The sequence below is a fragment of the Capricornis sumatraensis genome, chromosome 20 (genome assembly GCF_032405125.1).
Source record: "Capricornis sumatraensis isolate serow.1 chromosome 20, serow.2, whole genome shotgun sequence".
NCBI classification, from domain to species: domain Eukaryota; kingdom Metazoa; phylum Chordata; class Mammalia; order Artiodactyla; family Bovidae; genus Capricornis; species Capricornis sumatraensis.
In genome coordinates, this window is record NC_091088.1 from 24,911,685 (window position 1) to 24,939,052 (window position 27,368).

At 50.0% G+C, this 27,368-nt stretch overlaps 1 protein-coding gene across 1 annotated transcript; it reads left to right on the forward strand.

Annotated features, from left to right (window-relative positions):
• On the forward strand, positions 1 to 27,368 carry NOD2 (nucleotide binding oligomerization domain containing 2). The gene is made up of 11 exons (XM_068992932.1): positions 1 to 459; positions 2,863 to 2,968; positions 5,870 to 7,685; positions 13,429 to 13,512; positions 13,722 to 13,805; positions 16,693 to 16,776; positions 18,779 to 18,862; positions 20,266 to 20,349; positions 22,157 to 22,240; positions 25,735 to 25,818; positions 27,296 to 27,368. The coding sequence occupies exons 1-11, from the start codon at positions 1 to 3 to the stop codon at positions 27,366 to 27,368; spliced, it is 3,042 nt and encodes a 1,013-aa protein (XP_068849033.1).

Below are 27,368 nucleotides of genomic sequence, written 5' to 3' on the forward strand. Positions count from 1 at the left end.
ATGTGCGCACAAGATGCTTTTCAGACACAGAGAAGCCAGCTGGTGGAGTTGCTGGTCTCGGGGTCCCTGGAGGGCTTTGAGAGTATTGTGGACCGGCTGCTTTCCCGGGAAGTCCTCTCCTGGGAGGACTATGAGGGGCTTAGCCTCGTGGGCCAGCCCATCTCCCACTTGGCCAGGCGCCTCCTGGACACCATCTGGAATAAGGGTGCTTGGGGCTGTGAACAACTGACTGCAGCTGTGCAGGAGGCCCAGGCCGACAGCCAGCCCCCCGAGCTTCCCAGCTCCTGGGACCCCCACTCACCCCACCCAGCCCGTGACCTGCAGAGTCATCGGCCAGCCATTGTCAGGAGACTCTACGGCCACGTGGAGGGTGTGCTGGACCTGACACAGCAGCGGGGTTTCATCAGCCAGTATGAAACTGATGAAATCAGGCGGCCCATCTTCACGTCATCCCAGCGGGTAAGCACTTCCCTCTTGGCTCGTCAGATTTCGGAGGAAAAGTGTGCTTAGCTATTGAGACTAGTTCGTGAAATCAGGCCTGTGGGGACTTGTGGGTCATAGTCCTCCTCCTTTAAAGGTGCGTGTGTGTGTGCATGCATGTCTGTGTGCATGCATGTGTGTGTGCATGCTCAGTCTTGTCAGACTCTTTGTGACCCTATGGACTATAGCCCACCAGGCTCTTCTGTCCGTGGGATTTTTCAGGCGGGAATACTGGAGCGGGTTGCCATTTCCTTCTCTAGGGGATCTTCCCAACCCAAGAATCGAACCCAAGTCTCCTTTGTCTCTGCACTAACATAGGGATTCTTTACCTCTGTGTCACCTGGGAGCCAGCGGTCTTTCCTGGCTGTCCAGTGGTTAAGACTCCACGTTTCCACTGCAGGGTGCACAAATATGATCCCTAGTCAGAGAACCAAGATCCTGCATGTTGCATGGTGTGGCAAAAATTAATCAATAAAAATGAATAAGGTAGCTGGGAAGGTAAAAGTTGCTGTGGCCTTTTGGTATCATGCCACTTCTGATGCGAGATGCTGTTATGTGGTGGCGAGCATCTTGGATTCTGAAGTCAGGATGATGCAGGCTCAAGGCCTGTGACTTCAGATTTCTCTGTGGAAGCTCTCATTCCTTAATCTCTCCTGTCTCAGATTCCTCATCTGGGAAACATCAGTAAGGTCTTGGGAGAATTTGATGAGGTGAGCTACATAACTCTTAGAATAGTACCTAGCACATAGTAAGTACTCATTGTGGAGAAGGAAATGGCAACCCACTCCAGTATTCTTGCCTGGGAAATCCCATGGACAGAGCAGCCTGGTGGGCTACAGGCCATGGGCTCACAGAGTCGGACACGACTGAGCAACTAAGCCACCACCCAGCACTCATCTGCTCACTGTTTACTACTATCAGTTCTGTAACTGGAGATGCTCTGTACTTGTTCACTTTCAGTGCCGTCTGCTTCAAATTAACAGCTCAACAGATCACAAACATTTATTAAGTTAAATCTGTGTTTAATAATTAATTCAAAACACTATGTACTTACGTAGTTTAAATGCCCACATAGGACTTCTATATGAAATTGCATTAGCTCATAAACATTCAGGGTTATGATAACTGCCTCTGAAGATGCCATTCCACAAGAACAGAAAAATGTCTTTGGGGTATTTCTGAAGCTCTTTGTTTTGTTTTCTCCCAAAGAGTGACCCTCAGGTCTCCTGTAGTGCAGATGGAATAGTCACTAACAGCCCACTTTATGGATTGGGAAATTAAGTCTCCGAAAAGTGAGAAAAAGCTCACAGTAGTTAATGAGAGGGCCAGTGCTAAACCCAGGGTTTTGACTAATGAATTGAATTAATTAATTATAATTAAATTAATTAAAATCATATGAATCTATTTTGATGCCTACTATGTACCAGTTTGTGTCTTAAAGCTTATTGTGCTGAGAACCTTGTACATAGTAGGCACTCAAGAAATATTTGTTGATGAAATAATGAATTATTAAATGAATGAATGAACTGGAATACATTGCAGTGTTAGGATGGAGTGGGTTTACTTCATTTTTTATTTTGTAATAATGTTATTTTAAAAGATTTATTGGAGTATAGTTCATTTACAGTGTTGTCTGCTTTCTCATTTGAATTTTAAACATTTGCTTGAAAAATTAGTTCACATCAATTTTCGCTTCTTTTGGGAAGCTCTTGTGTGTGATTTATTGATAGCATCTTTGAAGAGCAAAATCATTGATGATGTTTGAGCAATGTTTTGAGGAGCCAGAAGACTGCTCTAAGTAAAGGAATGTGTGTGGTCTCAAAATGTCAAGGGGACTTTCTAGTTTTGATTTTTGTCTGTTTTTGAAGTATGTGTTTGGTGTTCAGGTGAGTTTAGGTAAAGCTGATTGAGACTCATGGAGTAAGCCTGCTCAAGGCTGCTTTAACGTGTTCGTAGTATTTATGTTCAGGTGTCTTAGGGCAGCTCTGTCACGAGCGCACCTGAAACATACCTTTGTACCTTGTGCTCTAGTCCCTGTGGCGATTACAGAGACGGAAAGAAATCGCTACTCATTCAAGTGATTTCCATCTTCTAATAATTAATTTTCCCATTCTTGTAGGTTTATAGATTTATGTCTTTTTTAAGTTGTTCACTCTTTCAGTGACTCTTAAGAGGAAACCACATTGGATGTGTGTTCAAATGTTCACTTCACCACCTGATACTGCATTGGCTTATTTAAATGCATCTTACAGTACAGATGTTTTTCTGGCCTTTCACTGTGGTGGAAGAGAGGGGCTCATGGCATTGCCATAGTTGGTAGAGACCTTCTCACACCTCTCCATTGCCTTTCTGGATAAATAATGACTTTTGCTTTCCTCACAGGCAAGAAGGCTCCTTGATCTCGCCACAGTGAAGGCGAATGGGTTGGCTGCCTTTCTTCTACAGTGTATTCAGGAATTACCGGTCCCATTGGCCCTGCCTTTTGAAGGTATATATGTGTTCTTTTCAATTATCAGAAAAGGAAAGGAAGACTTTCAGATTCATGGTGAAGAGCAAAAACATCAGCATAAGACTTGTCAGCTAAAATCTCACTTACTGGCTGTGCAAACCTCCCTAAAACTCAGTGTCTCCTTTAAGGGTAACATCACCACTGTCTGGGGCTTCCTTGGTGGCCCAGTGGTAAAGAATCCACCTGCCAATGCAGGAGATGGAGGTTTGATCCCTGGGATGGGAAGATCTCCTCAAAGAAATGGCTACCCACTCTAGTATTCTTGCCTGGGCGATCCCATGGACAGAGGAGCCTGGTAGGCTTCAGTCTATGGGGTTGCAAAAGAGTTAGACATGACTTAGTGACTAAACAACAATAACAACACCAACACTGTCTCAATGGGATGTTGGGAGGATTAATGTGTGTACTATTAGGGTTTGCTTTTATTTCCTTTTACCCTGCAGAGTGATCACTTGAGCAATCTTGTCTTGAGAGCTAATACTGGCTTTTCTTACTGGCGCTTCTCTCGTTACTTGAAACACTTTTTGATGGCTGGTATCTCTTGATCTCTGCAGTTTAGCTACTCATCATCAGAAACTTAGGAGCCAAATGGATTTAGATAATGTGATATCTCTCATCTCACATGGTCACCGACCCAGCTCAGGAATGGGAGAGGCTCAGACAGCACAGCTCGAACATCCCAGGCATCCTGCCAAGTGCTTTATTTATGATGTCTGTCCTTGGCAACAACCCTGAGAAGCAGGTATTATTTCCTCCACTTTGCAGATATGGAAACTGGGGCAGGGAGGTTGAGTGACAAGGTAGGGGAGGATGGATCTGGTTTTAGACCATCTGCACCCATGCTTCCTCTTTTCCTGGGAGAAGAGCTCATTGGTTTTAAAGAGAGGATGCAGGCCTCGTGTGTCTTATTCTCGTATCATCGTCAGGAAAGCTCGTTACCATCAAGGCCCCCTGACTTGTGCATGGTGCTGAGAGATGGATTTATCACCCTGAGCTCTGCCCCCTGAAGGAAGGATGCCTGGAAGCGTGTGCTTGGCCTCTGGGTCTGCACCCTCTCACCTGAGAACAGAACACAGACATCAGTACACGATAGGGGATGCACAGCTCTGAGCATGGTACCCTGCTTAGCCCTTGGTTAATATTTGCTATTGGTATCATCAACCTCAGCTGGCTGTTCACGCATGGTTAACATTGTGCCATGGCGCAAGATTCCTAAAGGTAACAGTTCCAAAGGTGACAATTGATGTGTTTGTTTTTAAAATGAGAAAATTTCTTCCCCGGAGAATTTTGATATGATTGTTGGCAGCTGGAAATCCTGCATGCAAAATCAGAGTATTAGGAAAAAATATATATTTTGCAGTCTCCATTCAACGCTCCTAGTTTATCCAGGTGGCATTAAGGGCAAAGACAGTCATCAGCTTTGGGAACAGAGAGGAAACAACAATCACAGGGCCTGTCCTTTGAATGGCCATAAATACAGCTTCAGTGTGCTCAGAGCGCTCTGTGAGAATTACCTTTTAGCCTCTGAGTTGAGAACAAATGGGTCAGTACCTGGTTGGGGGCAGTGAGGCTGTGATACTCTGTGGTCCTACCGCCTGGGGCTCTGGACCATCACTTCTCAATTTCCTATAAAAAGAACTAACCCCTGACCCTGGGAGTGGTTTGCTCATGTTGGTATAATATGAGGATGATGTAGGCAAAAGGTGAAGAGGCCAGCAGAAGATGAAATGCATCACCAACTCAATGGACATGACTATAAACAAACTCTGGGAGATGGTGAAGGACAGGGAAGCCTGGCGTGTTGCAGTGCATGGGGTCCCCAAAAGACAGATATAACTTAGCGGCTGAACAACAACAAAAGGAAAAACAGCACCCCTGCGGACACATCCTGGACATGAGAACTTGTATTGCAGACGGTTGTATGAAGAGGATGGGGAAGTAGATCTTGATTAGGGAATATTGTCCAGGTCCTTGATCTGGGCACCCCAGTGGCCCAGATACCATTCACTGCTGGCTCCACTCACATAAACTAGGATAAGCTTCCGTCTCAAGTTCTTTAGTTTAATCACATCTGTCTAATCCCTTTTGCAAGTAAGTTAACATAGTCACACATGCTGTGAATTAACGTGGGTGCCTTAGAGGGGCCACTGATGTGCCTGCTGCTTCCCGTAATCATAATGATAATAAACACCATTCTGTGAGAGTTACCGTTCTTCTAAACTCTTTTTTTTTTTTTTTCTCATTTCTTCCTAAAACAATCCTTCAAGGTGTGCTTTGTTCCCAGTTTTAAAGATAAGAATACTAAAGCCAGAAAGGATGACCCTTGCTCAAGTTGATGGTAGACCCAGATTTCAAACTCAGGTATATCTGACTTCAGAAACTGAGCTCCTGTGTCCTTAAGCCTTCTGTTTCCCTTTAGAAAGAACAGCTGAGGCTGAGTGGTGAGGGGACTTGTCTAAGTCTACTGAACCAACATGGCGGGACAGACATCAAAATGCAGGTCTTCTGATCCCAGCCTGGTGCTCCTGATCTTCTCTACAGCTCTTTGCAATGTCAGTAACGATAATGGTGCTAGGCAATGTCTTTTGAGCACTTCGTGTTGGACATTGAACAAAGAACATTATCTTCATTGATCCACGAGTTTTTACATGGTTCCCTACCTACAAAACGTAGGGACCACCACTTTTTCCATCCCACAGCGGAGAAAACTGAGTCTCAGGAAGGTTACATGACCAACCTCAAAGTCCATGGCTTGTGAGTGGAGAGCCAGGACGGGCACTGCCCATGCGTCACGTCTCATTTCCTTGAGGCAGCCCACCCCTCATCAGGTCCCATTTTCACCATGGTCCCAGCTCCTCTGTTTCTTCTTCTGTCTTCCAGATGCTGCCTGTAAGAAGTACATGTCCAAACTGAGGACCGTTATATCAGCTCAGTCTCGTTTCCTGAGCACCTATGATGGAGCAGAGAATCTTTGCCTGGAAGAAGTGTATACAGAGAATGTTCTGGAAATCCAGATGGAGGTGGGCATGGGTGGACCTTCGCAGCAGAGCCCTACCACCCTAGGCCTGGAGGAGCTCTTCAGCACCCGTGACCATTTTAACAAAGAGGCAGACACTGTGCTGGTGGTGGGCGAGGCGGGCAGCGGCAAGAGCACGCTCTTGCAGCAGCTGCACCTGCTCTGGGCTTCAGGGCGGGCCTTCCAGGAATTTCTCTTCGTCTTCCCGTTCAGCTGCCGGCAGCTGCAGTGCCTGGGGAAACCGCTGTCCGTGCAGACGCTGCTCTTCGAACACTGCTGTTGGCCCGACCTTGGCCCCCAGGATATCTTCCAGGTCCTCCTTGACCACCCTGAGCGCATCCTCTTAACCTTCGACGGCTTTGATGAGTTCAGGTTCAGGTTCACGGATCGGGAGCGTCACTGCTGTCCGACTGCCCCCACGTCAGTCCAGAGTCTGCTCTTCAACCTTCTGCAGGGCAACCTGCTAAAGAACGCCTGCAAGGTGTTGACCAGCCGTCCAGGCGCGGTATCAGCGAGCCTCCGAAAGCACGTGCGCACGGAACTCAGTCTCAAGGGCTTCTCGGAAGAGGGCATCGAACTGTACCTGAGGAAGCGGCATCACGAGCCTGGGGTGGCTGACCGCCTCCTCTGCCTGCTTAGAGCCACCTCAGCCCTGCACGGTCTGTGCCACCTGCCCGTCTTCTCCTGGATGGTGTCCAAATGCCACGAGGAGCTGTTGCTGCAGGGCCGGGGGACCCCAAAGACCACCACGGATATGTACCTGCTGATCTTGCGGCACTTTCTGCTGCACGCTTCCCCCCCACCCTTAGCCACCCATGGCCCAGGACCCAGCCTGATTCAGGGCAGGCTCCCCACACTCCTGCACCTTGGCCACCTGGCTCTCTGGGGCCTGGGCACGTGCTGCTACGTGTTCTCAGCCAAACAGCTGCAGGCGGCACACGTCGATAGTGAGGACCTTTCTCTTGGCTTCCTGGTGCATGCCAAGAGGGTTGTACCCGGGAGTACAGCCCCCCTGGAATTTCTGCATATTACTTTCCAGTGCTTTTTTGCTGCATTCTACCTCGCCCTTAGTGCCGACACCCTGCCATCCTCACTCAGACATCTCTTCCAAGGTCACAGGCCTGGAAGCTCGCTGCTGGCCAGGGTGCTGCCCAAATGGTTCCTGCGGGGCTCCCGATGCAAAGAGGGCAGTGTGGCTGCTTTGCTGCAGGGGGCCGAGCCGCACAACCTCCAGATCACAGGGGCCTTCCTGGCAGGGCTGTTGTCCCAGGAGCACCGGAGCTTGCTGGCCGAGTGCCAGGCCTCTGAGACGGCCCTGCTCCGGCGCTGGGACTGTGTCCAGCGGTGTCTGACCCGCAGCCTCTGCAAGCACTTCCGCTCCATCCCACCTGCCGTGCCGGGTGAGGCCAAGAGCATGCACGCCCTGCCCGGCTTCCTCTGGCTCATCCGGAGCCTGTACGAGATGCAGGAGGAGCGGCTGGCGCGGGAGGCCGTGCGTAGGCTGAACGTCGGGCACCTCAAGCTGACCTTCTGCAGTGTGGGCCCGGCCGAGTGTGCCGCCCTGGCCTTCGTGCTGCGCCACCTCCGGCGGCCTGTGGCCCTGCAGCTGGACCACAACTCTGTGGGCGACATCGGCGTGGAGCAGCTGCTGCCTTGCCTGGGCGTCTGCAAAGCTCTTTAGTGAGTGATGTTGGGTGATGCTGGCTGGGCACTGTGGGAATGCTGCCATCCTGGTGCAGGTAGGGGAGCCCCCTTTATGCTGGGAGCCAGGAGTCCAGGCCCAGTCTCTTTTGTGCAAAGACCTAGCGGAGATCCCTCCCCAGTCTGCACCTTAGATTCAACTTATGATAAGGATAGTCGAAATTTATGGAATGGCCCATGTGCCAGGCACTGTATTACACTTTCCCCAGAATTGCCTGCTTTAATTTATTTTTAAATATTTTTTGCTCTGTGAGGCAGGTGGGATCTTAGTTCCCTGATGAGGGATTGAACCCATATCCCCTTCATAAAAAGCATGGGGTCTTAACCATGGGACCACCAGGGAAGTTCCAGAATTATCTTTTAATCGCAGCAACCACCCTGGGCTGTAGGAAAGGATGTTATTATCCCCGTGCTATGCGTCCTTAGTTGGTTCAGTTGTGTTTGATTCTGTGACCCCATGAACTGTAGCGGGCCAGACTCCTCTGTCCATGGGATTCTCCAGGCAAGAATACTGGAGTGGGTTGCCATGCCCTCCTCCAGGGGTTCTTCCCGACTCAGGGGTTGAACCCACGTCTCATGTCTCCTGCACTGGCACTGATGCCACCTGGGAAGCTCTTATTATCCCCAGCATCCTTGATTTGAGGCTGAGAAGCAAGGTAACTTGTCCAGGATCACACAGGAAATGGCAGAACTGAGATTCACAACTGATAGCTTTCTCGTTACCAGTCTCTGCTCCCTACAAACAACCTGTGTTATGGATGGGCTTCAGAGGCACCATGGCAGCCTTGAAGTCACAGGCAAAGTTTGGTGTAATATGTGTCTGTATTAGGAACTACCCTCAAATCAGAGGTGACTACACCCCGTGAGAGATTCATTTTGATTTTTAAAATTTTATTTATTAATTTATTCTTAATTGAAGTATAGTTGATTTACAATATTGTATTTGTTTTAGGTATACAACAAAGTAATTAGTTATATACACATATATATATGTCTATATATTTTCCTATTCTTTTCTGTTCTAGTTTGTTACAAGATATTGAATATAGTTCTCTGTGGCATACAGTAAATCCTTATTGTTTATTTTATGTTTGGTAGGGTACTTCCCTGGTGGCTCAGATGGTAAAGAATCTGCCTAGAATGCAGGAAACCTGGGTTCGATCCCTGGGTTGGGAAGATCCCCTGGAGGAGGGCATGGCAACCCACTCTAGTTTTCGTGCCTGGAGAATCCCATGGACAGAAGAGCCTGGTGGGCTATGGTCCATGGAGGTGCAAAGAATTGGGCACGACTGAGCGGCTAAGCACAGCACACAGCGCGGCACACCTGTTAATCCCATACTCCCTTGAGAGTCTTCCAAATCCCAATGAGATGGAAGTTTGGAGACCCAAGAGATAGACAGTGGCCACAGAGTTCCACCTGTTTTTTACTTCTTTATGTAGTGCAGAGATTTTAACCTCGCCCTACTGCTCTCAGCCCCTGTCTGAAGTTGTGAGCTTTCCCACTTAGGAACATCTGTGCCCTGCCCCCGTGGGCCTCTCTCCATCCACGGGCCAGACGAGGGCAGAGAGGTGGCCAGGTCAGATGGCCAGCATACTGCAGGCTCCCAAGTTCCCTTCCAGCCTTGAAAGGGGATTTCTGCTCCCTGTATTAAACCTCTGAGAAAGCAGAAGTTGTAACTTAAAATCGACTCGCAGCCTCTCCAGGGCTTTATGTCTACTCTGGGGGACCTTATATTTACCCTGAGCAAGGAACAAACCTCTCCTTGACTATATTAGGGTGGCATACCTTTCCCTGGACTAAAGCAGGGAGACTTTTTTCTCTGTGGAGCAAGTACCTGGATATCTATTAGAAACTGTGTGGTGGCTTTTGTTATCAGGACATATTTCTAAACATAATATAATAATAATGTTGCATGTAACATATCACAGAGAGTGGATATGTGTATGTGCTGTGCGGTCCTCAATCGGTTCAGCCGTGTCTGACTCTTTTTGGCTCTTTGTAGCCCACCAGGCTCCTCTGTCCATAAGATTCTCCAGGCAAGAATACTGAAATGGGTTGTCATGCCCTCCTCCAGGGGATCTTCCCAACCCAGGGATTGAAGCCACGTCTCTTAAGTCTCCTTCATTGGGCAAGCAGGTTTTTTTTTTTTTTAATCACTAGCGCCACCTGGGAAGCCCCTAATATGTATGTGATACAGTTAACATATGTGATAAATATGAATATATAGGGAGGAAGCTGTTGGGAGATTTGAGGAGAGTTTAATAAAGGGATTTCTTTGGATTTCTCTGGGATTTCTTTGGAAGGAATGATGCTAAAGCTGAAACTCCAGTACTTTGGTCACCTCATGCGAAGAGTTGACTCATTGGGAAAGACTGATGCTGGGAGGGATTGGGGGCAGGAGGAGAAGGGGACGACAGAGGATGAGATGGCTGGATGGCATCACCGACTCGATGGACGTGAGTCTGAGTGAACTCCGGGAGTTGGTGATGGACAGGGAGGCCTGGCGTGCTGCGATTCATGGGGTCGCAAAGAGTCGGACACGACTGAGCGACTGAACTGAACTGAACTAATAAAGGGAAGCTTACAAAAGCTTGGGCAGGAGTTAGGAAGAGCAGAGAGGGATGATGCAGGCTCCTGGGGCTGAGGGTGGAGTAGGGATAGGGCTGTTAGCCTCCTTAGGCCTGAATGCAAAGAGCCAACTCACTGGAGAAGACCCTGATGCTGGGAAAGATTGAGGGCAGGAGGAGAAGGGGACAACAGAGGATGAGATGGTTGGATGGCATCACCGATTCGATGGACATGAGTTTGAGCAAGCTCCGGGAGTTGGTGATGGACAGGGAAGCCTGGTGTGCTTCAGTCCATGGGGTCGCAAAGAGTCGGACAGGACTAAGTGATTGAACACCAGCAACAAGGCCTGAAGGGGTAGGGGTGGGCTAGTGATTATTGGCTGAGAGGTGGGTGTGGAGAGGGCTGCCTGGAAGGATGGAGGCCGCAGCAGCCTGGAAGGGCAAGGGCTGGAGGTAAACCCTGGCCCTTCCTCTCCTCCTCACTCTTGCTTTAACCCACAGGGAACCCCCAAGCAGGGTGTCTATAGGAATCAGCCCCCCAGGACTGACAGCCAGGTGGAGAAGGGGAGAGTGGGTCTGGCTGGGTATATGGCTCATGACAGCACAATTCTCTAGTTCCCCAGGAAGGAGGAATCATCATATTTTTTTCACTCAGGAATTTCGAGACCTGTCTGTGGGAGCTGTTTTCCTGATAGAAATATGAACGAGCATTTGGATAGTGGACCCACAGTTCTTGAAGGGGTCCTTGGACCCCAAGAGGTCAAGAACCTCTGGTCTGGATGATCCTCAGTAGATGGATCCCTACAATGAGTGGACCCCTTCTCCTTGGCTGGGAAACGTGACTCCCACATGGCCTGGAAGGGTTGGGTCGAGACTGGGGGCCTGCCTCTATTTTCAGAGAAATGTGAGAGTGGGCTGGTTCTAGTGTTCAGACCAGAGTGTGCAAAGGGGGCCTGTGGCAATGCAGGTTCTTGGGCCTGTTCCCAGAACTCCTATTCTGTAGGTCTGAGGTGGGGGCCCTGGAATTTAAGTTTTTAACAAAGTGATTCTGCGACAGAGGCCACACTGTGAAGACTGCAGGTCTGTGGGAACCAGCTTGAATTTCCATTAGCAGTGAAAGTCCCTGACCAAGTTCCACCACACTTTGCCCTGAACACACTTAAGTACTGAAACCGCCATCACTATGGGGGAGAGGCGGGTAGCAACCGTGAGCCTGCTGAGTGGGCATTTCCTGTGTGTAGAGGGACAGACAGAGAGAGAAGGAGTGAGGGAGGCGGGCAGAGAGGGAAAAGGAGACAGAGACAGGAGGGAAGGAAGTGGGGAAGAGAGAGAAAGGGCAAGAGAGGGAGGTTTCTCTCCCACGGCACCACACTGTGTCTCTCCCACTCTTAAGTTGTTTCCATGCCAACCGAAACCCTCAGGCTCCAAGAAGCCCCTACACAAGGTGCCCCATGCGTGCAGATTTCTTGAGACCCTGGTTCTGACTCTAGGGCCATGGCTTTCAAAGTTTTCGGACCATGACCCCACGGTGAGGGAGAGTGTAAGCGAGCACCCAGACAGGTCAAACCGAAATTTCACAAAATGACTTTCTCTTACTAACCCTGGCACACTTTGCTCTCTTTTTCCTTCCTGTTCTGTTTCCAGTTTAAGAAGGCTGCTCCAGACCTTCAGAGTTGATTTCATGACCCACCCACGCATGAATCTGACCTAAGAGCCCCGAGCAGGCTGTAAGGGAGAGGCCGCCTGATGTTGTGGTTTACTGGAGACTATGGAGCCAGAGCGACTGAACACAACACACACACACACACACACACACGGAGCTGGAACACATAGGCTCCAATCTTTTAGCCCCTGTGCCACCACACACACACACACACACACACACACACACACACGGAGCTGGAACACATAGGCTCCAATCTTTTAGCCCCTGTGCCACCACACACACACACACACACACACACACACACACACACGGAGCTGGAACACATAGGCTCCAATCTTTTAGCCCCTGTGCCACCACACACACACACACACACACACACACACACGGAGCTGGAACACATAGGCTCCAATCTTTTAGCCCCTGTGCCATCTTGGTGAAGTCACTTCACTTGCTGGGCCTCAGCAAGTTGCCTTCTCTGTCATGAGCATCATAATAGTACCTACTTCATCAGATTAAAGAGCATTGACCATCAGTACTATTGGGCAGTACTCCATACATCTGAGCGATCAGATTACAGGTAGCTTTTACTCTGTGCCAAGTGCTCCCAGGCATCTATGTGCACTGTCTCTTTAAATCCCCAGCAGAGCCCAGTGAGGCTCGCTTTACCTTCCTTCCTTTTTCACCAGTGAAGGGACCAGCAAATAGCTAGTCAAGTGACTGTCCAGGATCAGAACTTTCTTTGAGGGACTCCGGAGAGCCTGAGGTGTTAACCTTTAAGTCAGGCCCCAAGCTGACCAAAAGATGCAGAATCACGGGCACAGTGAATAAAATACATGGATCCCTGAGCCCCACCCCACACTTGCAGACTCACCAGCTCTGGGGAAGGGGCCAGAGAGTCTATTTTAGGAGCACTATATGACTGATCTTGTGATCAGGTGAGCTTTGGGGAACACCATTCCCAAAGAGAAATGTTGGAAGGGACCTGCCAGGCAGAGGCTGGCTTGCAGGAGTATTGACATAGGGTGCGTGTTCATTTCCAAAGTCTTAGCCACTTTTGTCTGATTTTCCATCTGGTCGCCTGGATGGTGGTAACCACCATGACCCCCAGCGGTGGCCTGTCTAGTTCCCTGTGCCTTCCCCGTGCTCCTTCTCACCTCGGAACTTTCGCAATGCTGCTTTCTCTTTTACAGAGCTGAAAACAGCGCCTGCAATTAGGTAGGGCTTTCTTAAGGATTCCAGTGTTCTTTAGTAGAGACTCTCGATCCCCACTTCCAAAGCCCTCCACCCCACCAAGTGCATGACATTAGCACTCTGGTCGGGCACGGGGGAGTGTCCACTTTTCTGGGGTGCTCTGTCCTTGTGGCATTTCCCAGAAGCTCAGAGGCTGGCACTTCGGGGTTAAGTAAAAGTCTCTTAGGGGGTTTTGTCCATTTTTTTCCCTCTCTCATTGGCTCTGTGTTCAGATTTCTTTATTTTGTTTTTGTTTAGCTTGCGAGATAACAACATCTCAGACCGAGGCATCTGCAAGCTGGTTGAACATGCTCTTCGCTGTGAGCAGCTGCAGAAGTTAGCGTAAGTCAGGCTGTGGACGTTGGGCTCCGTGTCCCCAGACTCAGCCCAAGCCATGCCGCCTGGGCAGCAACTGTGAGCGAGTGATGGGCTGGGATGTTTGCATGGCCAGAGAGCACAGGGGACTCCTGAGGGAGCCAGTGACTGGGGTTGGGGTGGTCACTGTCCACTATGCTTTATCTCCATGTCTCTTCTCCCTTGGAACTTTCCAGTCTATTCAACAACAAGTTGACCGATGGCTGTACACACTCCATGGCCAGGCTCCTTGCGTGCAAGCAGAACTTCTTGGCTTTGAGGTGAGCCTGGGGCTTCCCTGCTTCTGGAGACTTTCGTCCCCACAGCTGAGTCAGTTTGGTCTGGTCTTGCCCCGTAATGGGCATATGACCTTACCTCGCTGAAAACAAGGACAGTGTCTCGTTCGGAACAGGGCTTCACTGATGCTGTGACCTCCCCAGCAAACTCTGGACCATCGCTGCTGAGGCTTCCTGCCGTTTGACCTTTAGCCCCCAGGACTGAAGAGGGTTTCCAGGACCTTTTTTCTTCCTTGTGTCTCAGAGTGTCACTGGCTCTCTGGGGTGATCCATTCCTTGATGGTACACTCAGCATGCGTTGGGTCGGGGTAGGAATGCAGCAGTCACTTGCCACCACAGAGGCAGCTAGTTGCCAAAAAAGGTGGGTCCAATGTTGAGCGTCCCTGGTGGCTGACACAGTAAAGAACATGCCTGCAATGCAGGAGACATGGCTCCAGTCCCTGTGTTGGGAATGTTTCCTGGAGTAGGAAATTGCTATCTACTCCAGAATTCTTGCCTGGAAAATTCCGTGGACAGAGGAGTCTGCTACAGTCTATGGGATCACAAAGAGTTGGACAGGACTGAGCAACTAACACTTCACTTTCTAGTCTGGAAAGGCTGAGTTTCTGCTGCTCCCCACCCTCTCAGCCTCAAGGGGAATCTCTTTCCCATCTGACACCATTGTATCATCCCCCAAGCTGGTCCATGGGTTGGCCCGGCTTCTTTTTCTCTTTGAGATATTCTTGCCTCCTGGGTTTATGAGGCAGGGTGGTGGTGGTTCATTCGCTAAGCTGTGTCCAACTCTTTGTGACCCCATGGCCTGCAGCATGCCAGGCTTCCCTGACCTTCACCATCTCTCGGAGTTTGCTCCAACTCATGTCCATTGAGTCTGTGATGCCATCCAACCATCTCATCCTCTGTCACCCCCTTCTCCTCCCGCCCTCAATTTTTCCCAGCATCAGGGTCTTTTCCAATGAGTCAGCTCTTCACATCATGTGGCCAAAGTATTGGAGTTTCAGCTTCAAAGTGAAGAATTGCTTCCATGCATTTGGGGGTGAGCTGCCGTTTTAAAATTGTTGACTCCGTCTCGGGCAGGGCCACTGAGGCCAACACCAGAGGAACCATTCTGTACTGAGGACTCTCTTCTGCCTCCACCATGTGCCACCCTCAGCTCAGGATGCCAAGAGTGGCTGTGGCCAGAGCTGGGCTGGTACAACCTCCAGGGAGGGCTGTAGGGTAACAAAAGGTGCTGCTCCCAGAACTTGAGAGGTCTGTGTTTTGGGTTAATATAGCATCTCAGTTGAGAGCAGGGCTCTGGAGCCAGACTGACCAAGGTTTGGATCCAGCATCCCTGAGACTTGAATCCTCATTAGCAGTGTGACCTTGGGTCACACAGTGACTTCTGTTTTCTGTGTCTCTGTTTTCCCTTCTATAAAATGGAGAAAGTAATTACAGCTCATAGCTCATAGGTAGTTGTGATGATTAGAAAGTGAAAGTCGCTCAGTCATCTCCAGCTCTTTCTGATGCCATGGACTGTAGTTCATGAAATCCTTCAGGCCAGAATACTGGAGTGGGTAGCCTTTCCTTTCTCCAGATGATCTTCCCAACCCAGGGATCGAACCAGGGTCTCCTGCATTGCAGGCGAATTCTTTACCAGCTGAGCTACCAGGGAAGCCCAAGAATACTGGAGTGGGTAGCCTATCCCTTCTGCAGGGGATCTTCCTGACCCAGGAATCGAACCAGAGTCTCCTGCATTGTAGGCAGATTCTTTACCAGCTGAGCTGCCACGGAAGCCCTGTGACGATTAAACAAGTTAATACACATAGAAAGCTGGCATAGTATCCCAGGTTCTTTCCATAGTGTACTTAGTGCCCTAGAGATGGTGGATAAATCACATAAGTTCTCAGCATGTTGATCCTGTTTGTCCAGTCCTCCAAGGAAGGATTTGCTGGGGGAAATCCCTATGGGGGGAAATTGGGAAAGGGAGCTGGAGGGGGAGGCTGGGAGAGCCGCAGGTCTGACCCTGAGGGAGAGAGAGAGGGAAGGAAGGGTTGTCAGGAGGAAGCATCTTGGACCCCCGTGCAGTTTGGAGAGAAGACAGAGGCTGCTGGGGAGTCCTCCAGCCAGTGTGCCCGACAGAGGAGGCGCAGGTCTCCCAGTCCTGGGCTGGGAGCAGCCCGTGGGAAGCAGGCCTTGGGGCAGAGGGAGCACTGGACTTGCCAGCACAGCAGCTGGGGCCCAGGAAGGTCAGAGGTCTGTCAGCTTAAAGTGAATGAAATTTCTTTGAAAGATGAAACCGGCAGTATTATTCCAGGAAGCCTGGAGCTGTGGGTGAGAGTTCCGGGGACCTTCCTGAAACTCTCTGAGGTGCCCGAATTTTGCTGAAACCCCCTCCTCCACCCCTGCCTGAAGCCTTAGCAGGATCCCTTTCTTTCTTTCAGCCACCAGAGCGCCACCCTCCAGGCACTTTAAAAACAGGTAGATGCTGCCTGCAGCCACCATGGATGGGGCAGGCTGCGGGAGGAAAGCAGGGTCCAGCGCCCGCCCGCAGTCAGAGGAGAGGGTGGAGGAGTGAGTCACTCTCCCTCCCTGGGGAAGCTACCTCCCTGGACTGTCGTGGTTCCTGCTCCTACTTGTCACAGCGCTTTGCAGAACAGGCCCTTGCATGCCTCTCCCTTTCCTGGTGGAAAATGAAGTTGTAGGAGCGTTCAGTGAGCCCCCGAGCTGCAGCAGCACACGCCGCGTCTCCAGCTGGAGCTGGAGGACTGGCCCTGTTTCTCTGTCTGGGCCACACTCCCTGTGCACCCCCCTCCCCAGGCCCGTGTCTTGGGGGCCAGTAAGGGTCCTCCTGCCCTGCTCTCCGTCTCAGTCTCTCTTCTGTCTTCCCTTCCAGGCTAGGAAACAACCACATCACGGCCGCGGGAGCCGAGGTGCTCGCCCAGGGTCTCAGAACTAACAACTCCTTGCAGTTTTTGGGGTAGGTGGGATTCTGGGGTAGAGGGGCAGCATGCAGGGGTTGAGGGCTTGTGAGGATTTAGGAGCCTGTGAAACCAACTCTTCAGCCCCAAGATCTCCGAGACAACCCCCCCTCACCCCCCCCACCTCCACCCTCCCTCGCGCCTCCATCCCCCCTCTCCCCTCCACCCCCAACTCCCGCCTCCACCCCCTGCCCAGGCTGCAATGGGGAGGGAGAGCGTGGGCGGCCCTTGTTGCCTCTGCCTTGCTTTTTGCTCAGTAAACAGGAAGCTCAGGATGTCAGGGTTGGGGGAGGGCAGGAAGCCCTCTGGTCCTCCAGAGCGCTGGAGCTGTGTTTCTTACCTTGGTCTGTATGTGGGAACCACTGGGGAGCTCCTGAAGAAGGCCACTATCTGCCCCAGGCTAATTAAATGAATTATCTACATGCAAGGTCTGGAATCAGTAATGTAAAAAAAGCTTACCAGATGATGTGCAGCCTGGGGTGAGAGCCAAGGAGAGAAGGAAGTGGGGAAGTTTGGACCCTAGACCTTGGATGGGAGGAGGCTGCACCAGGTCCTACAGAGCCCTGGCTTCCTGTGGGGTCATGCCAGGCAGGGGAGAGGGGTCGGGCACAGGCGGGAAGGGCAGTCCGCAGACCTCAGGGCCCCAAGTGGGGCTTTCTCTGTTTGCTGGGCAGACAGGCTTGTACCTGTCCAGTCCCCTGGAGCTTCTTTCCTGTCCTGTCTTGCCCTGGTGTAAACTAGGGTCTATTTGAAAACAAAACAAAACAAACAAACAAACAAAAAAATGGGGATTTTAGAACCCAAGACTGTAGGAAGAATGACGTTAGAGCCTAGGTGTTCCAACTCATTTTATAGGCAGGCAAGTTGCCCACGGGCTCTGTTTGAGCCCCGGGTGGGACTGTGTTGCTGGAGAGATAAGACCTGTCCAAAACGCATTAGTAGCATCACAGAGTCTAGGAGAGGGTGGCCTCGGCCCCGACTGAGCTCCTTCCTTCTTGAGATCACATCTGGGATGTTTAGCTTTCAACACCTGTTTATGAAGGTACCTGTCTGGGCTTGGTCTTGTGCTAAAACCCTCAAGCACTATCACGTGATACAAACTGTTATGTAACTTGCTTTTTTTCTTAACACTGTATTATTATACTGTATTATAACACTGTATTATTTTGTTCATATCACATGACCTCACTTTTAAAAAGAATAGCTGGTCAGTATTCCAGTGGTTTGATGTCGTGATGTGTTTAGTTAGTGTCATGCACACTTTAGGTTGTGGGCAGGTTTTTGCTATTACAGTGTCACACCCTGGAGTGTAGAGCGGTGCTGGCATGGGGCCAGAGCTCACTAAGTGTTCACCTTATGAGTGAAAGTGCAGTGAGCCCTCTCTGCCCATGTGGGCACCTCTGGGTCCATCCTCACTTCCCACATGGGAAATGGCCAGGTGCCAAAGTATGAGCTGGGCTCCATCTTTGAAGGGGATGTTTCCCAATTAGAGTGGGTCTGAGGAGGAGAAGCCAGAAGGTGAAGGAGCTGGAGGCTCCGAAGGAACTGGAGGCTCTGAAGGAACTGGGGATGTAACAAAGGAGCAAGAGATGAAGAACTAGTGTATGGAAGAAGAGTTCGCCTTGTTCTGGGTGGTCCTAGAGATAGCGAGGGACTCCTGGGTGGCAGAGAGCAGAAGCAGGTCTAACCCAATGTCAGGGAAGATGTCACAACTATGACTTGGCATTGAGAATGAGTTCCCCATCCCTGAGAATATGCACTGGGTGGGCTTCTAACTATTTTGAAAGTCTGATTTAAAGAAACTAAAAAGTCTAATTGAAGTTTTTCCATCCCTCCAAAAAGATGGAGGCAGGCTCACTTTGCTGGGACCTGAGTCCCCCTGAGATCTTTCTGGGACTGGGGAGTCCTGCCCCTCTGCCTGGGGCTGCAGAGAGGAGGGGCACGTGTCTTGAACACAAAGCAGGTTCTCACTGACACTGTTTATTCTGTTGAACCTTTCAGGTTCTGGGGCAACCAGGTGGGTGACGAGGGGGCCCAGGCCTTGGCTGCAGCCTTGGGTGATCACCAGAGCTTGAGGTGGCTCAGGTAAGCCTCAGAGTTCGTCTCGCAGTTGGTGGGGAAAGCCAGTGTGAGGAGGGAGGAGCTTGGGCCAGTTTTGAAGGTCTGTGAACTTTATTTTCACCCCGCTGTGTTAGACAATGGGATGAGAAGGAAAGAGCACTGGAGTTGAAGTCAGGACACCGGAGTCTTGCTGGGTGATGTCGGATCCCTTTTCCTCTCAGGGGTCTTGATTCCCTGTCTGTACTCAGAAGATCTTGGGCTGGATCAGATAGTTTAGTCGCTCAGTCGTCTCCGACTCTTTGAGATCCCATAGACTGTAGCCCGCCAGGCTCCTCTGACCATGGGGTTCTCCAGGCAAGAATACTAGAATGGGTTGCCATTTCCTCCTCCAGGGGATCTTCCCAACCCAGGGACTGAACCTGGGTCTTCCACATCTTCTGTGTCTCCTGCATTGCAGGCGGATTCTTTATCCACTGGGCCACTGGGGAAGCTCTGGACCAGATACACTTTTTAAAAATTGCGTTTCTCTAGTTGTAACGGGCGGGGGCAGCTCTCTGGTTGCAGTGCAGGGTTGCTTTCCTCTAGTTGTAACGGGCGGGGGCTGCTCTCTGGTTGCAGTGCAGGGTTGCTTTCCTCTAGTTGTAACGGGCGGGGGCTGCTCTCTGGTTGCAGTGCAGGGTTGCTTTCCTCTAGTTGTAACGGGCGGGGGCTGCTCTCTGGTTGCAGTGCAGGGTTGCTTTCCTCTAGTTGTAACGGGCGGGGGCTGCTCTCTGGTTGCAGTGCAGGGTTGCTTTCCTCTAGTTGTAACGGGCGGGGGCTCTCTCTGGTTGCAGTGCGGGGACTTCTCTTGTCGTGGAGCACGGGCTCTAGGGCACGCGGGCTCAGTGGTTGCTGCACGTGGGCTCTAGAGCACAGCCTCAATAGTGCCATAAGGACATATGGGATCTTCCTAGACCAGGTATTGGACCCGTGTCTCCTGCACTGGCCGGTGGAGTCTTCACCACTCAGCCGCCAGGGAAGCCCTGGATCAGCTACACTTTATCTCAAGAGTCAATTCCAGTCTGTTAGTGGGAGCTGCTCAGCAAACCATGTTGGGAAGGATTCTAAAAAACTGCTTCTGGACTTAATGAAAAAGAGCACTGCAAAGGATTAGTCTGAAATGGAGCAGACCAGGACTTGTGGCAATGTGTGCCGTGCATTTTGCCCTCCTTGAGTTATCTTTGAGGTCCCTCACTGGTCTGACATATTTTTGTTTTTTGACTACATCCAGCCTGGTGGACTTAATGAAAAAGAGCACTGCAAAGGATTAGTCTGAAATGGAACAGACCAGGACTTGTGGCAATGTGTGCCGTGCATTTTGCCCTCCTTGAGTTATCTTTGAGGTCCCTCACTGCTCTGACATATTTTTGTTTTTTGACTACATCCAGCCTGGTGGGGAACAACATTGGCAGCGTGGGTGCTCAAGCCTTAGCATTGATGTTGGAAAAGAATATGGCCCTGGAAGAACTCTGGTGAGTTTAGGGGATTCATTTCACTAGGGAAGCAGACACAAGCCTTTTTTCATTCTCTGGCCTCATCTGTGGAAGCTGATGTGTGTATAAGACAAAGATGGATGACTGAGTGATTGGGTGATTGTGTTTGTCTTTGTCCTAAGTGGCATGAAGTTTATAGAGCCTGGCTAATTCTTTTCATTGAATTTTTCAAGCCAGTATGATTGATCTGTTGGTTTGTGAGCTTCCTCCATGGCATATAATAGTTCAGAGCACAGAATCTGGAGTCCAGCAGGCTGAGCTTCAAGTCCTGCTGTGATCTTAAGCAAGCTAAGTAGCGGTATCTGAATCTCAGGTTTCTTACCTGTAAAGTAAGAGTATGGGTGCTTTCAACTATTACATACTTTTGTGAGAATTTAATGAGATAACACCTGTAAGTAGCTTTGTATAGTGTCTGGCATATGTGTAAGCGCTCCATAAATGTGAAATTGTAATAGGATAGTGTCTCAATGGACATGAACTTGAGCAAACCCCAGGAGATAGTGAAGGACAGGGAAGCCTGACATGCTGTAGTCCATGGGGTCGTAGAGAGTCAGACCCGACTTAGCAACTGAACACCAGCAAATATTTCTACGACTCTTGCTGCTACTACTACAACGATTGCTGTTGCTACTCCTCCTAGTGTTTTGCTGTTTCAAGGCGAATGTGAGTGCCTAAGAACCCCGGATATGAGAGTCAGGGTCATGGGCAAGGTGGAATAGTTTGGGGGAGGTTAAAAGATGAACCATGAATCATATTTATCCTGATTCCAAGCTTTCCATCCTTTAGATGCCACTAGTCTAGCCTTCTTATGACATATTCTGGGCAGTTCCAAATTGTATCAAGGAGATAAAATGCTGAATGTTTGATTTTTTTTCCAGGAAGCATAAAGATACTGAAACCTATTGAGCATTGCCACAAAATGGATATTGCTGATGGTTCTTGACTGTCAGTAGGGTTCACTAGCTCAGCCAATGTACCATTGAGTATATCCTGATTAGGCTCCACAGCTTGGAAATCCTTGTTAGAGAATTGCCCCACTGTGAATGTATTGGTTATGACTACATTAGGCTGTATGAGATGGAAAACCTCCATCTAAAGTAACTTAAATCAGTAAAGAATTGACTTAAAAAAAAAATGTACATGCAGTTTGGAGGTAGGCAGCATACGGCTGCTATGGCAGCTACATATGACCAGCAGGAATCTGGACTCTCTCTCATTTTGATCTGTTACATCCTCAGCATGTGGCTTTGTTCTCATGGTTAGTTGCCTTGTGGTTACAAGGTGGCTGCTGCAGCACCTGCAGCACTCCTGTATTTCAGTTTCAGCCTCTGTATCTAGGAAGGGCAAAAGCCTGGCTCTCTCCATTTTAAAGAGCATTCACAGAGTCCCCGTCTGTCAACTTCTCCTTATGTGTTGATGGCCATGTGGATGTCCCTTAGCCAACTCTGGCTGCGGTGGAGAGTGGGAAATGTAATTCTTTCACCAAGCACATGGCTGCTCCAAATGAAATTAAGCTTCCATTAAGAAGAAAGAAGCAGAAAATGGATCTTGAGTCACCATGACATAGGGAACTTCTGTGAAGGAGCCCTGGGGCAAATTCTCTCCCAGAGATGTCCTAGAAATTGAGGACCCTTACACTTTGCTTGACCTGTTTTTACTTTATTGGTTTTCAGATGTTGGATATTCTTAATTGACAGGGGTGGGGCACATGGGTTCATCTTAATTGGCATCATCTTATATAATAAACGTCGCCAGTCAACTGGGTTTTCGCCTTTATTCTTGCCAGCCTGGAGGAGAACCACGTCCAGGATGAAGGTGTATGTTTCCTCGCCAAAGGACTTGCAAGAAACTCAAGTTTGAAAGTCCTGAAGTAAGGAATCTGTAAGCAGGAGCTAGACAGTAATGATCGGCCTTGTGAGGGGGTGTTTCTGAATAAGAAATCTGGGTGGCTTCCCAGCCTGGCTAATTCACACGAGGTGGCCCCCTAGAAAACAGTCTTTTGGGGTCCTCCCGAATACAGGCAGGGGGTACTGAAGTGAGGCTGGGGAGGAAGAGTAACCAGAAAAGGGTGTCATCAAGCTGGTGATCACTGGGGACCACTGGGGTGCAATCCTGTGGGCACGAGGCAGCAGAGGTATTTATCCACCAACTGTCTCTCCTTCATGTATTGAGGCGTACTTGTGGGGATATTTGTTTTCCGGTGCTTCTGGCTTGCCCTGACCATGGTTAATCATGCTCCTGGGGTCCGCAAAAAGATCTCCTACAGAGGGTGGTGGTCTCCCCAGCAAGCAGCCCTTAGAGTTAGAGGTGAGAGCTGAGGGAATATGGGTGGGTTGCCCACAGCATCTGCTCTGTGGCTTATAGGACATACCCTTTTGCCTCTCCAGGAGTCTTCCCTTACTTAGACAGGAGATTTCTGATGGTCATCTCCAGGGGTTCCTCTTGGTGTGTGATTAATATATAGACAGGCATTTTTGCTTTTACTCATATGTGCATGCATCCATTTATATATTGATCCAAGAAATGTTTCTGGAACACCCACTCTGTGCCAAGCTCTGTTTGAGGCACTGAGGATAGAGGGATAAAAAGGCCCTGCTCACACAGCTCTTAAATTTGAATAGGAGACACAGATAATGAGCAAGTCAACAAATTCATGAGATAATTTCTGTTAGTAATATGTGCTCTCAAGAGAATTCAAGAGAGAGATGACAGGAGAGGGCAAGGTAGCTGCTGCTGGGCAGGGCCTCTAAGAAGGTGACTTAGGACTTGAAACCTGAATAATAAGAAGGGTCCTGCCATGCTGAGATCTTAGGGGTATGCATTCCAGGTGGGCAGAACAGCAAGTGCAAAGGCCCTGTGGCAGAAACAGGCTTGGTGGTTTTGAGAACAGAAGGAGGACCTGTGAGGTTGGACTGTAGTGGGTGGTGGAGTGAGGCAGAGGTGGGAGGAGCTGGCCATAGCTGCCTTAGAGCCCTGGGAAAGAGCTCGGAGTTTATTCTGAGCGTGTTGAGAAGCCTTTGGTTTTAATGAGGGCAGTCATGTAATCTGACTCATATCATCCAAAGATCATGCTTGTTGCTTTGTGCAGAACAGGTGGAGGGAAGGTAAGATGGAGGCAGGGAGACCAGCCAGGAGACCCCTGCAGTCTTCCAGGCCAGAGATGGAGCCTGGGCCAGGGTGAGGGAGGGATGCCGGGCACAGGAGCTTGGGAAGCTCCCTTGGGGGACCGGGGAAGTGATGACAGGACCATTGGTGGCGGACTCGGTGGGCAGGGACGCGTGCCACAGGGAGAGGGATGGCAGATGTGAGCAGGAGCCCGGCCAGTGGTCACCACAGGCTCATGGAACGCCACACCAGCCATGCTCCCAAAGGTCTCATTTCCCAGGGACATCAGGGCGCCAACAGATGGCTCCTTTCTCTAGAGGAGAGTGGCCCCTGCCCTGGCAGACATGGCCCGGGGAAACACTTGCCTCCCGAGACAGGCAGACAGCTGCCTCTGGGAGGGCGGCTGCTTCGCTGCCAGCCCGCCATCCACTCTGGCAGCTCTTGTTTGTGTTGTTCCACAGGGGCTAGGAAGTTGCCAAATGTTTGGGGAAAACACTTCCACTCATCACGTGGGTGATGCTGGGGCTCGGGGGGCCCGGGTGAAGCCTGGGTTTATCTGAGCTGGGATGCCAGGCTTTGCACACGGTGAGGGGCCCTTGGCGATACCTGGTTGATGACTGACCAGGTGCGGATGAGGCATGCTTGTCCTCAGTCACTGTCACAGGCTTACCCCGCTTGACCCCCACAGGTGTTAGGCAGTGGCAGCCGCCAGGCCCCACGCTGGCTCGGTGGGAGTCTTATAATTCAGCAGCGCTGAACTGTATCCTCCTCCACTGTTTCTCCATAAAAATTGAGTTTCTCACCGATCTTAAAAAAGAAAATCAAAGCCTACATTCTTCTTCTAGGCATAATCTCTGCCAAGCGTTGATTAAGAGCACAGGTTCTGGAACCTAATGGCTGGGGTTTGGCCCCAGCTTCACCATTACCAACTGTTCCTACTTGGACTGGTAACTCAGTTGCCTCAAGTGTAGACAGGGTAATAATTGAACCCTCCTCACAGGGTTCCGAGCATGCGCAGAGGTGATGTAGGTTATGAGCGGTGCATAGTAAGAGCTCAACAGAAATTGGCTGATGTTATTATTAGCCCTGCCTTAGGTCAGCGTCTCAGAAGTTCCTGACATTGTCGAGGGGGAAGCCAGGTAGTACAGATTATCTGGAAGGACAGCTGTGAGCGAGAAGACGGGGCAGGGACCCTTGAGCTCCCTGTGTGATACGGCAGCATCCCACTAGCTGTCTGTTTAGTTCTTGTACTCCATAGTTGCCTTAACAATGTTGTGTAAGTTTCTTTTGTACAACAGTGTGAATCAGCTGTATGTATACACAGGGCTTCCCTGGTAGCTCAGCGGGTAAAGAATCCACCTGCAATGCAGGAGACCTGGGTTCGATCCCTGGGTTGGGAAGATCCCCTGGAGGAGGGCATGGCAACCCACTCCTGTATTCTTGCCTGGAGAATCCCATGGACAGAGGAGCCTGGTGGGCTGCAGTCCATGGGGTCACAGAGAGTCAGACGTGACGGAACGACTAAGCACAGCACAGCATGTGAAGCTGCTCAGCCGTGTCCAACTCTTTGTGACCCCATGGACTGCAGCCCACCAGGCTCCTCTGTCCATGGGATTCTCCAGGCAAGAATACTGGAGTGGGTTGCCATTTCCTACTCCAGGGGAATCTTTCCAACACAGGGATTGAACCAGGTCTTTGGAACTGCAGCAGGCTTTTTACCATCTGAGCCACCAGGGGCTCCAGAGCACAGCATATGCATACATACAGTCCCCCTCCCCTTGAGCCTCCCTCCACCCCCCCATCCTGCTCCTCTAGGTCATCACAGAGCCCTGAGCTGAGCTCCTTGTGCTCTACAGAAGCTTCCCACTTAGCTGTCTCTTTAATTCTTATACTTCATGAGGTGGGTACTCTTTTAGGCTCCTTCTACAGATGAGGAAATTGGGACTTATCTGCTTGAAATGAAAAAAAGAAATAGTGTAAGGTGGATTTGAGCCCTGGCACTAAAAGGCATGTATTTTTATTACTGTGTTAGCTCCTTCCTAAGGGAGCAGCTACTTAATACTCATCTGGTGAATGGAGGAGAGAGGGGTACATTTCACTTTGTGGATGAATTCATTGGGAAGCTCAGACAGGAAAGGGACGTACATGCTGAAAGGGCAGGTGGGCTTCAGGAGTCCAGCCCCCAAAGCCTCTTTTAATTGAATAGACTAGCCAAAAAGCAAGCATCCTCAAAGTTCCCCATTCTGTCTTCCTCTCTAGGCTGTCTAACAACCACATCACCTCCCTTGGGGCAGAGGCCCTCCTGTGGGCCCTTGAAAAGAATGACACCATCCTGGAAGTCTGGTAAGACCCCTGGCAGGCCTCTTTAACCTCTCTGAGCCTCGGTTTTCCAACATATAAATTGAGGTGAAGGGAGAGAGGAACTTTAGAATTTCTAAGATCCCTTATGACTCAGACCTTCAGTCCTGTTCTGCATGGGATGAATCTGGTTCCCTGGGAAAGATATCTTGTTGTTTCTAAGCAGGGACCAACTGTCTCGTTTTTAAATTGTGTTTGTTCAGAAACGTCTCTGTTCTCGGCAATCGTGTGGGATTTGGGGTGTGGTTGAAAAAGGAAACAGAGAAAGGAACTCCGTTCCTGCCCCACCACCCGCCATTACATCTGACTTCTTGGGTCTGGGCAGCTGTATGAGACCCTCTACAGTTTTAGGTGGATGTTACAGTGTTTCCAAGTCTTTATTTGTAACAAAAAGCCATGTTCCTTCATGTATTTGAAAAAAGTACTGCATCACAACTTCAAAGATTTCTCCTTCTTCTTCCCAGGGATCTATTTATTGCTCAGATAATAGAAAGATTTCCCCTGATTTAACATTTTATGAGTGCGTGTTGCTATATATGTTTCAGGCACTGAGCTAGAAATCAATATTTCAAAATGAGGACATTTCCCTACTATTTTTCTATCTTTCAGAAGTTTCTCAAAAAAGCTGGCAACTCTGGGCCCCGATTTAGAATGGCAGTAATTAAGCAGAGTAGAGACCAACTGACCCCATTCAGCCAGGTAGACCTTCTCAGGCTCACCCCAGCCCCGCTGAGCTGTCTCGGACCAGTCCCCTCTGGCTGCTGTGTATTACATGCCTCGTCCCTGAAAGCTGCTGAACCCTGCTTTAAATATGCAGATTTGTCCTTCTCTCAACAAGCAGATCAAGGCAGTAGCAACTGTAGCTATCAAATGATGAAGTTAAAAATAAAGGCTTCTAAAAATCTGTCCTGCGATAGGGAGATTTTCTTTTCTGTGCGATTGTGTAATCCCTCTAGGCTGTGAGGGCCTCGATCTTGGGTAGAGAGTGGGTTTTTTTTTTAAAAAAACCATTGCACAATACTGAGATATGTCACATTCTGTGTCCAGGGAGAGCAAACTGACATCAGGTTGATATTTTAAGGGTTCTGATGTTACTGGCAGAGCTTGGGAGGACATTGGGACTTGCTCATTGCATTCTTGACAGCTTCTGCTGTTGCCTTAAAAAGAATGGCTGGCCTTGAAGAGTCAGGGCTGGCTGGGCCCAGTGTGGACTCTGCAGAGTCACGGAGGCTTGTTAAATCATGCACAGTGATTCATGAGCTGCCCTGGCTAACAGAGGGTAAAACCTGCACAGACAGCTCTCCCAGGAGAGCTGCAGCTGGGCGGTGGCAGGGGTGGGGGGTGGGGAGGGGCAGGCCATCCAGGCACAGGTTTACAGGTTTACAAAGCAGCAGCTTCCTGATCGAAAGCACAGCTCTGGTCCAGTCCTCACTCAAACCTCTCTATGCTTTATCCCCTTCAGGCTCCGAGGAAACACTTTCTCTCCAGAGGAAACTGAGAAACTCAGCCACCAGGATACCAGACTCTTGCTCTGA

Coding starts and splice junctions, on each gene's coding strand:
- NOD2 (XM_068992932.1), top strand. CDS start 1: ATGTGCGCACAAGATGCTTTTCAGACACAGAGAAGCCAGCTGGTGGAG. Junction 16,777..18,778: donor AACTCCTTGCAGTTTTTGGG/GTAGGTGGGATT, acceptor TGAACCTTTCAG/GTTCTGGGGCAACCAGGTGG. Junction 22,241..25,734: donor TCAAGTTTGAAAGTCCTGAA/GTAAGGAATCTG, acceptor CTTCCTCTCTAG/GCTGTCTAACAACCACATCA.